Raw genomic sequence first — 11,379 nt, 5'->3', positions numbered from 1 at the left:
ATCCAGGGACGGGTGCAGGAAAACCCTGTTAGCGCTAACCGTGGTTAGGAAAACGCTGTTAGCTATAACCATTGTCTTCGTGTGGCCTTTTAAGCCAGTTAGCCGAACCACTGATAAGCCACTAACCACGGTTAGGCTAACAGGGGTTTTCCTGCGCCCGTCCCGGAACCCAGCTTTATAGAAAATCTATCTTTAGAACTGGATTTGACGATGTTAATGCACATTACTTAGAAAATCATGGATCTGACATCTTAAAAACCATCCAAAATTCAAAACCCAAAACTGATCATTGATTCAAACGCTTCTGCTTTGGAATATTAATGAATTGTCAATAACCATTTGACTATTTGTGTTAGGTACAGATGACCTATGTTTATCTAACTCAGTCACCCATGCTAGCATAACATAATTATGTATGTACGTCATGCATTGCATGTGTTCACTGTTCAAAAGGCGTGGGGTATCTCTCATTGTACGCTCGTTCGTTCTTGTGTAACTTTCGTGTAAATCTCTATTGATTTTCTAGGCAGCTTATGAATATGATTACGTTAGTTTTTAGTGATATAATTCAAACCCTTGTTTAATTTGTTTTCGTGTTAAATGCGCAGTAGAATTGTTCTCGGTTCTCGGTATTAGGGCGTTCTTGTTAGATGATTCTTTTTTCATACGAAGAGATTGCGCGGTTCGTTAATTTTTCAAAATGTCACGTGTCTCCTCGATGACGTCTTGTGTTTGTAATCTATTTAGTTTCGGTTGTTTAACTTTTCGTCCTAAAAGCTGGTCTTCGTAGAAAATGTAGAACGTTTCGAGCAAAAAGATTTCGTTTTCTTGAATTTCGAATTAGCCAATTGACAATGTTCCGGATTAGGACGTCATACAGTCTACTGTGTTGTAATAACATCTAAGTCGTTATATGTATCTGAAGGCTGGCTTTAAAGAAAAAAACCTTTCAAAAGTGAATATATAGATATTATATATATTGATTAATTTTGTGATAAATGTTCATGGTAGCTATAACAACATATGTCTATAGATTACGTATATATAATAATGAAATTATCTTGAAGAGATTTTGGTCGGTGTAAATATTGTACGATTTTGTGATATATCGAAGTTCCTTGAGCTTTACTCAATAAAAAACCAGTTTATGATTTCAAACATTGTGTGTTTTACTCTCTCTCCCTCTCCCAGCCATCTGGTTTTTTTCAAAGTACAGTAATTTACATGACGGATCGCAGATGCCCTTTGTCGGTGTGTTTCAATAGCAAGCACACAGAAAAACGAATTCTTGGATTTTCGTTTCCCTCACATAGGCCCAAGTGGAAAAAAGGAAAACTATGGACACTATGAAGTGGAAAACAACTGTCGTTAGGTCCATGCAGAGCGGGTCATGATGTATTAGATAATCCATGAAGCCCACTATTAGGAGAAAAATTAAGATGAAGAAAAGAACGCGTTTTAGAATATCCATCCCTTCGATAAAAGCCCGTTATTCATAGATTATATTTATGATCGTGATATTGGAGATAGATGTAAATAGCCAATGAAGGAACCCGAATCTTGTGATAATTGCATACTGTAAGCCAGCAATTCCCTCGCCGCAAATCAATTGATACAGTACGGTAAGTGAATTCCCCAAGAAGTCAATGACCTCTCAATGTCAACGAGCGAACAAGTCCATCAGACAGATGAACTAGAGTGTTACCGGTCAAGATCCACCAAACTATCGATAGAACTTCTTTTCAGTTTGTCTACTATAAATAAGCAATATACAGAATCAAATTTTCATAATAGTAAGACATTTGCAATCGTGATATTGTAGACGAATTGGGATAAGATTGTCCAAGGAAGAATCCTTCTTCAGATACGAATCATCGAAGTATCGTCATATTAGATTTCAGAAGTCATTGACCTCCTCTGAAACACGCGATGCTAATTTGTTGATTCGTCGACAACCAATACAACTGATTAATCACAATGATTTCGTAGCTGAAATAAAATTCAGTCTCTCGATGTACTTTTAAGAAACCTCGATATTTATTTCACCAAAACTGTAACCCCTAACAAGGATCGAACTTGGGACATTCAACCCCATGCCACAGGGTTGCGACAGACAGAGGATGTATTTTCTTGTCGGCACAAGTGATGGGTCAGTGCCTACGAGCAACCATCTCGGGGTGATTGATCTAGGTCAGTGCGATGACCAGTCAGGCCTGGCGTCTGACTTTTAGCTCTAATACCACCATTAATGGTGGTTGGTTTGCCCGAAATTTGCCATTAACTGATGATTTACTGGTTTATAATTCACCTGCTTCTACTGCTGAGATACATTTCTTATAAAGCGATACAATTTTAATCTTCAATTTTCTTTAACACAGTGATGTCAAGCATAGCTTCATAAGTACCATTACATGGCCCGGATGAACTCAACGAAGGACATTTTGATTTTCATCTTTTGAATTGTTTGAATTTAATAATCTTTCTAAGTGCTACCGTCAGGTGCAAATCAGTAAAAGCTATATAACGAATTACGTTTGTTTCAAGTATTAGATAATGGCATTACAATAGTGTACCATGAGTGACCGGGAACCCACCTATAGGCAAACCATGGAATATTTAAGTCAACGACTATCATAAGATCTATTATTGTCATTTCCTGATCTGGTGATTCCACTCACCAAGTAATACATTAGAGATATCGGCTACTTATATACATATACTTATTTGTCTTGTAGGTCGAGAGTTTAGTCGAGATTTATCAATCTGATCGCGTTTAAATACAAAATCTGTTTGTAATAACGATATCGTTTTTCGTACGTTATTGATTTTCCCCTTGTGCTACTGGTTTCATGAGTACTTCGTCCATCAAAATGTAATAGTAACACATATATAGGCTACGTGATGAATTTTGTCAATATTTTGAAGCATATAAACATTAAATTTTATTAGTCTGTATCTATCTATGGGACAGGGTTCTAGTTCCGAGGGGTTCACACTGAAACCTCCAACCAATAAGAATGCTCCTTCTGTTCGAAATCATCTCACGTGGGGAAATTTGAGACATATCTGCGATTACTAGATTTAATGATAATTATGATACAAATTCATTTTTCATTACAAATGGCAATAGTGAATAGAAATAGCAGTTAAAGTGAAAGCCTAGCCCGTTGTAGGCTACAGGCTACTTGAGAGCTAGGTACGTAACTCAACGAAATATAAACACCAGTCGTTTCTTTTTCGGGAACGAACGGCTATAGATATTCTTATTTAGATGACACATCATCTGATATGATTAGTTAGTTTATTGACATCTTTTAAGAATCCAGCCTACAGATTCGATCAATCCTCTCATCGATAATATCACCCATAGGCCTATTGATTGGTGTCGTTTTCAAAATCGCCCAGTTGTTTTATGTCATGGATGGTAGTAGTAAAGCTTACACTTTTCAGCTCTTTCATTGCGGAAAAAATTAAATCACTGCATTGCGCCCATAATAGACGTTGTAAGTGTGATACCACCACTCGGACAGAGCGACCCGGTACAGTGAATTACTTTTTAACAAAAAAGTCGTATAAAGCAAATTGAAAATCATTTCCATCTTAAGGTGGCTTCAAAGCGTTTATCAATTGAGAGAATAACTTTATTAGATAAAGAATTAGCATAGATGTAATCGGCTAATGAAACAATAGTTCCCATCCGAAAATAGCGCGTCACAGCGTATCGACCGTCTAGTGCTGCTCCTATGTATAACAGTAGCGGGGAATGTGTGAACTAAAATTATACTCGCTTGCCAGAGTCTTCGAATAGCCGTAGTGGACAAACTATGTACCGATTTGCGGGCCGGGTTCCGATAAAATTATCTTGAAACTCATCTGGCAATCTTTCTATAATAGAAGAAATGAGTTAATTTGTAGAAGCACTTGTGAAAAGTAACCACAAATTAGGGCCTTTAGAAATTTTCTCCAAAAAGTAGCACCAAGCCACTTCCTTGCCATCTTCCCCGTCAAGGGATTCGAACCCACTACGCTAAAGCTGTTCCCCGCTGGTGGAAGCGAGTTCGGGAGTGATACTGGACCCCCGGCAAGCGAGGATGCTTCCTTGCAAAAACCATGAATAACCCCATCTTCACCCGTCAAGGGATTCGAACCCACTACGCTAAAGCTGTTCCCCGCTGGTGGAATGGAGTTCGGGAGTGATACCGGATCCCTGGCAAGCGAGGATGGAATAACCCCCCACACAATAAATCACGAAAACCTTGAAATTTTTCAATAAATTCTATTTATTCATTCTCATGTTATTGCATTCAAGAAACCACGATTTTCCTCCGAGATGAAACCAAAGCGTTTATTGCAACCCAGCGTTCTATGTACAAAATAAAAACAAAATTCCATTCATATAATTACTCGATCAAATGCTGTAGATTAAAATGCATCAGTTATTGTCATTTTCTACATACATATAAAAAAAAAACTTTTCAAGCATATCATATATACATGTATTATCTGTTACAATGAAGTTTACACAATTGAATTTGTTAACTTCATGTGCTGGAGCTTTGATCCACTAACAGAACATCATTCAACCTTCAACAACCGATCTCCAATGCCCCAGTTTGACTGTTGAGAGTTAATTGTGACTCGTGGTTAAGCAAGCGAAAATTCATTAATTCCCATTTTCATTCATGTTAGGTCTTGATCATGATCATTTTTACAACCTCCTGAACATAAAAATAGTTATTTTCGACACCGATATGAACCATAATGAACTTGATCGGAATGCGAATGTTAATGTCTCTTTATCCAAACTGCACACACGATCACAAATTGCCTCTTTTCACTCTTAATTTGGCTAAAATAAAATGATACCTCGTTTCTCCTAACCGGCTGGGCCATTTTGTAATCTGCACTGAAATTTGTTATCAGTTTATTTGTACATGTACAACTGCCGGTATGTTATTGTTAGCTTGATCATGATTTTAAAAAGTAATGTACATGGTGGATAGGCGGCCGGGTCAACTTTTAAGCTCAGCAGAAATGGGAAACAAGGAATCATTTTTTTCTAGCCTTATCAGCATTATTTCAGCTGCAAGAAACTAATTACATCATTGGAAATAATCATTAACATTGACGAGCGTGTGGAATGAAGTTATACTACTGTTCAATGTGTGAATTGATTGATGTTTTTCTATTACAAATCGAGCAATATAACTAAATGCTGATACTACATCGATTGTCAACTTAAACTTTTTATAACTTTAAAAATCATAATGATTTCTCAAAACTGCTCAGATAAACTAGTTTTTTTTGACAGGTGAAGTGTATGATTTAATCAACTGCTGTTTGGTTTTTGTTCATTATTAAAATTAATCCTCATGTAAACAAATTGTTATTTGAAATTCAATCCTATGAAATGTCCAAATCATGTATGTAGACTTTAGGAAAAATATTATCTGTGTAAGGCGATGGGAAAATAGTCAACTGAGAAACCTTTATCTTACAAAGATTTTTCGAACAACTTCTAATATTTCCCTATTCAACAACACAGATGTCATGGAACAACCATGGAAATAAAATAGCACAAGTCATTCTAAGACACTCCTCCTCCCTCTCCATTCAGCCATACAGTTTACGATCTTCGTCTATTTCTTTTTTTCGTTGTAAAATCGCGGCGTTCTTTTCTTTTATCTTTTGAATCCTCATTTCCAATTCTTTGTCATCAACTGAAAAGATATCAAAACTATTAGCATTGCAACGTACTTTAGAATGTACCAGAAGAAAATGGCCTCTCCTGAACTCATCCACACAATTAGACAACCAGTGATGTGTCATCAGGGTCATTATAGATCAGTCATTGCTGGATCTAAGGAGTTTTAAAGAAGAGAATTTAAAGGCAGCGTCTGCATAACTTTTTTATCTCAATGTAGACTCCTACTAGATTAGTACCCTTCATCTCAGTAAACCAATTCCTTCAGTATTACCTTCATCAGCTACTGATTCTTATTCAGTACCTGCCTTATTTGGAATGAAAATTTTTTATGGAGAGCCATCTTTGAGGGATAAGTTGAATTTGAACACATACCAGCTAGTGAGGCTTTCGGTTGTTCCCTTTCAATTGTTTCCAGCACGGTCGATGCAGATATCGAGGAGCCTAGACGTTTATGGACCGAAGCGCGATCTTTCTGGACAGAGTCTGAAGTCAGCGGAGAACAAATAATTAGATTAATTTGATGAGGTCCCAGCATTCAAACCTCCCCTAAACTCCGACTGAGACCGGCAACATTAATCAAAGTAACCCCCTTCAGTGCTGACTAATCGATAACCGAAACTGCTGGAGATCATCTGAACATTTTTGAAGATTCCATCCCAGCGTTGTGAATAATGGGCATACCGCTATAGTAGTACCTCTACACAGTGGCACGGTGAATCGTTAGATAATTATACATCCCTTCTGCCATCATTCAGTAGAGATGAAAACTATTTACTAATCAAATCAATACAGTTTACTCTTCCAATACAAACCTGTTTCAGATGGATTCATTTTCGGTTTCTTTTGCGGCGACGTCTGCTCGTTGATAGGGTCTAGGTCAGATGGTTCCCGTTCTTTCGGTCTCTTCCTGTCGTTACTCAGCTGCGAGCGGCTTGTCCTGTCATCTGCAGCATCGTGTGATTTACTCGCATCGCTGCCGGATTTAACGACGGCTGATTTTCGTTTGCGGGAATCGCGATCGTCGTCGCTGTCGACATCGTCTTTATCGCGGCGACGACGAGGAGAAGGAGACCGACGAGCTCGCTGATGAGGGGAAGGAGACCGACGAGCTCGCTGATGAGGGGAAGGAGACCGACGAGCTCGCTGATGACGTACTGGTTTACTACGACTATAAGACGAGTCTCTATCGTCGTAACGATCGCGTCGCCGATGATCGTCTCGACGATATGAAGTCGTTAAACCGCGATCGACTTTCTCGTAATTCCCGTCGCGTTTCTTACGCGCCACCTCCAACTCGGCGCGATCGCGTTCGAATATCTTCTCGTCGGTTTCCTTGGCGTGTTTTCCCGTGTGTTTAAATCGCCACGTCGCTTTCTCATCATCCGAATCACTTTCGTCGCTGATCAACGACACGTTTTTCTTGTCAGTTTTCTCGTCGTCGTCCGAACTGCTGCTATCCCACTCGCTTTTCTTCTTCACCGCTATCTTCGACGAAGAACGATTTTTGTTGGAAATATCCGTTTTTTTCACGTATTTGCTGTTATCTCTTGTAACTTTCTTCGCGGAATCACCGACTGTTTTATGTTCGCGGTTTTTCGAATGTTTGCTCTTGTTGGAGCCAGTCGTTTTCTTACCGGTCTCACGCGTCGACTGACTCTCGGATCGACTTCTTGAACGCGACTTCGACCGACGAGTTTTCGTTTTCTCGTTATCGCGTTTTCTTGAATTTTTTCTTCTCGAAGACTCGCGTTCGGAAGAAGAATCGTCGCTACTACTATTCGTACGTGTTCGAGGTTTTTTATGATGCCGTGGCGTATTTTCTCTAGAATTTGAACGCCTTCCACGACTCTTACCGCCGGAAGAAGCACTTTTCGAATATTTATCGGGCGTCTTCTGCGGAGTTGGTGAACGATCATGAACTCGGGAAGAACTCTTTTCCGAAGACTTCTTACTTTCCGTTTTATCATTGTTCACCTCCTTAGTCTTAACTGAACTATCTTTACCGTCTGTTTTCGAATCTTTCGTCTTCTCAAGTTCAGGTATCTGACGATCCGATGATTTACCCTGTTTATGATGCTGCTTTTCCGGCTTTTTCTCCCGTTTGGATTTTTTAGTCTTTCTATCCGGAGAAATTCTTGATTGTTTGGATGACGATTTTTCTATATCCTTAGATTTCTTTTTCGAAGAATTATCAGCATTTCGACTGCTACTCAACGTTTCATTATCCGAAGATTTCTTCTTTGAAGAATCATCAGTATTTCGACCGGTATTAACTTTTTCACTATCCGAAATTTTACGCTCTTTTACAACGTTATCCGCACTTTTCACCGGTTTTTCCACGGACGCGGAAATCTTTTCGACGGATTTTTTCTCACCGAGATCCGATTCGAGTTTTCCGTCGTTACTTTTAGTAACGCTCTTCGCTTTTCCGCGTAAGCGAAGACTCAATTTATCGACGTCGCTCATTTTTTCCCAGTCCCCCGCGTCGATAACCGTCTCGTTACACTTTGTTTTATTAGCGTCGATATCGTGTTCGGAAACCGTCGCTTTTTCATTGCTTTTTAAACCAACTTTCGACGAATCTTGATTCACGCTTTTCGAAACTTTAACGTCTTTTTTAACGACAGCCGACGGTTTTTCTAACGGCAACGGAATTTTTTCCAAATCTGATTTTGACGCGTTTTTCGCCATCAAATTCCTCGAGCTCGTATCGATAGACCTAGTAGTATGTTTCTCAGTATCGCGTATCGCCGCGCTGTCTTTTTTCTGCGATTTCGTTACGGTTCTTTCGATATGAATGATAGTCGGTTTTTTAATCACTTGAGCGCGATCGGCTGAATCAGTCGTTCGATCTAAATCAGCAGTTTCACTTTTGTCACTCGCGACAACATTTTCTGTTGGTTTTTCGCGACGGATTTCGTGATTATCGTCACGTTTAATGTGAATCGGCGCCGGATTCGCGATTCGTTTGTCGGGTGAATCATCCCGTTTTTCGACGATATACGAACCTACGACCGACGACCTCGAATCGGCGGATGGTTTCGCGGGATTATTTCCGGAAGCGCCGTCGTTGCAAATAACGAAGCGTCTGGTGTCGGCTTCTTCCGCGACTTCGGTCAAATTAATCAGATCGTCATCGAGTAAACTAACATTCTGTTCTAGTAAACTGATCTCGTGCGCGACACCCGCCCGAATTTCATCGGTATCCGTAATTTCAACGTTATGATCGGAAACGACGGAAGTTTCGAGATCAGACGATTCGTCTTTCCCGTCGGAATCGTCGCCGGAATCCGAAGACGATTCTTCGCTTTCACTTCCGCTGCTTTCGAATCGTCGGAACTTATCACTGACTGCAAAGAAAAAGAACACATTTTAATTCGAAAAAAATATATTTTCACGCTTACCTTTAACACCAAGGGTAGAACAAGTCGAGCTGTCTAACTCGTCGGTTAAGTCGCTACATTACTGAAGTCATATCTGTTTGTGAGTCCTAGTTTGTATTTCCAATTCAATTTAGAAAGTTTTGAATTCATCATCCGATATAAGTCATCACATTACTTAAGTCGACTCTATTTTAGAGTCCAAACTTGCGTATTTAATTCAATTTACTTAAGTCATCATTTACTTTTTTAGGTAAGCCAACGTGAATTCACAATGTTGACTTATCTAACTAATATTGTATATTTGGTGGATCATATGATAATATTAGGCTAAAAATCCAGTTTCTGAGTTGAATGAAAATGAAGTTATTTGATACTGAGTGCTTGTCACTTTAATTGGTGTGAAATAGATAACGTAAGTTGACTCCTCGTCTAGGAGCAATGTACTTTACTCTTGAATCAATCATACCTTTTGTTTTCGGAGAAAGACAAGGACTGCTAGTGTTACTATCGGCCCAACGATCTTGCGGTCGTAGAAGAATATTCTTATCGGACGTAATCGATTTGCGATCGAAACTGGAAGACGAGGACGTTGAATCGGGGTCGGTAGGAATCACTATCAGGTTTTTCGTGCGCTGAAACGCCGGCCGTGAATTCCAGTTACCCGGAGCTCCTCGATTATCTCTGTGATATCTGCCATGACCGATCTGCAGGTTACCGGGCTGCTCCTGCAGTTAACACAATACGATAAATACAAATACCGCTAGTCAGGGGCTGCAGTTGCTCAAAGGTTGGAAAAAGTTTTTTGATCTTAAAATCATTTATTTGGCTGGTAAATTTCGATTGATTTTTTGAATGAGTGTCCCTTACAGACCTACCACACCTGCCGGGGTTGGAAAAAGTTAACCAGTGGATAGATAACAAAGCGACAAGTAAAAGTTCATCATTACTACGGTATTTATTCACCGCTTATCTACAACCAACTTTTGAGCAACTGGTCCCAGGTTTCTTACAGATCAGGGAATCCAAACACTATAGCTAAATCCCATACTTTCCTTTAGGTAACGATTCATTTGAGACGTTTTGACTATCATAAGCATCTTCAGCAATACTGAGCACCATTGCATAACTTTGTTCTAACCTTATTCCGTCTATTCCTATGGCTGGTTCCATAGTGGAGACTCAAGTCCAAAAGTAATCTTAGTTGATAGATTAGCGACTCAGAAGGCATTAGACTGGTTTTAAATCTTAGCCACATGACTATGGAAACGACTCCTGAAGATGACTATTAGGATTTATAGTCAAAACGTTGAAAATGAATTGATTCTTGGGTTCAGCGGAATACAATATGCTTACACTGAAGACAGTTGTTTGCGGTATGAAAGTTCTTGGTGGTGGTGGTTGAATGATTATATCTTTCTTTCTGGTTTGTAAAGCCGCAGCTCTCAAAGCTTCCAAATCATCTGTTTCTAATTCATCGCTTTTATCGCTGCTACTTGTCTTCTGCAATCCCAAAAAGTCATCCGATTATTAAGCTTTGGAAGCGAATGCAGTTTTTCAATTTTGTTGAAAACTTAGGGAGCTTAGTAGATGATATTGAAATTTTCAGTTTGACCCCCAAAATTATGCACTAGAGCAGCAATTATTTAGTTTGTACATGAGATACTGCTATATATGATGTGACATATGATGAGCATTTTGTAGTCAAACTCTGCCTTTGCCTAAGTGTCCTGATTGGGTATGTACCAATGCATAACCATAATCCTAATCCTTATTGATTACACACAGAAGATAGGCAACCTGAACTGCAGTTAGGCAAATCTTAGTAGAGGCTAAATGATGTGTATTGATAGAATTGTTTCGTAATCCTTCTTTTTGCCCTTTTGGTTTGTTATAAGCATAAAAAGTTTAGCCACATAGGCCTGCTTACATTTTTCATCGATGCGAGCACAGCTAAACGAAGAGCCTTCAAATCTTCATCCTAAAAAGAGTTGAGTTACAGAATCAACCAATACAGTAATTATCGAGTAACAGAATCGAACGTCCAGGCACTAAGTGAGAAAATTGAAAAAGGCCAAAACTTGGAAATGTTTGCACTTGCAATATTCAGATATGACATGCATTTCAATTGCACCCTTCAACCCGATGTTACAATACAAACTGTTTTAACTATACAAGTAACGCACATGGAATTTAGATGACGCACGGCGGACATTTCGAAATAAATATTTCAAAAAAGTTCGAAAAATTCAACTTACCTCGTCGGAAGCCATGTTGACTGAGTGTGGAGCA

The 11,379-nt window shown here is 39.2% G+C and overlaps 1 protein-coding gene across 1 annotated transcript; it reads right to left on the bottom strand.

The window, feature by feature from the left end:
• Positions 1 to 4,292: 4,292 nt before the first annotated feature.
• Positions 4,293 to 11,360, bottom strand: LOC141904506 (uncharacterized). Its single transcript, XM_074793096.1, has 7 exons — positions 11,346 to 11,360; positions 11,018 to 11,068; positions 10,444 to 10,590; positions 9,557 to 9,815; positions 6,520 to 9,057; positions 6,080 to 6,190; positions 4,293 to 5,720 (listed from the first exon to the last, which is right to left on the bottom strand). Exons 1-7 carry the CDS (start codon positions 11,358 to 11,360, stop codon positions 5,614 to 5,616), a joined length of 3,228 nt encoding a protein of 1,075 aa, XP_074649197.1. The 3' UTR covers positions 4,293 to 5,613.
• Positions 11,361 to 11,379: the final 19 nt, after the last annotated feature.

This window comes from Tubulanus polymorphus, chromosome 4 (assembly GCF_964204645.1).
Source record: "Tubulanus polymorphus chromosome 4, tnTubPoly1.2, whole genome shotgun sequence".
NCBI classification, from domain to species: domain Eukaryota; kingdom Metazoa; phylum Nemertea; class Palaeonemertea; order Tubulaniformes; family Tubulanidae; genus Tubulanus; species Tubulanus polymorphus.
This window is presented reverse-complemented; position numbering and strand designations above follow the sequence as displayed.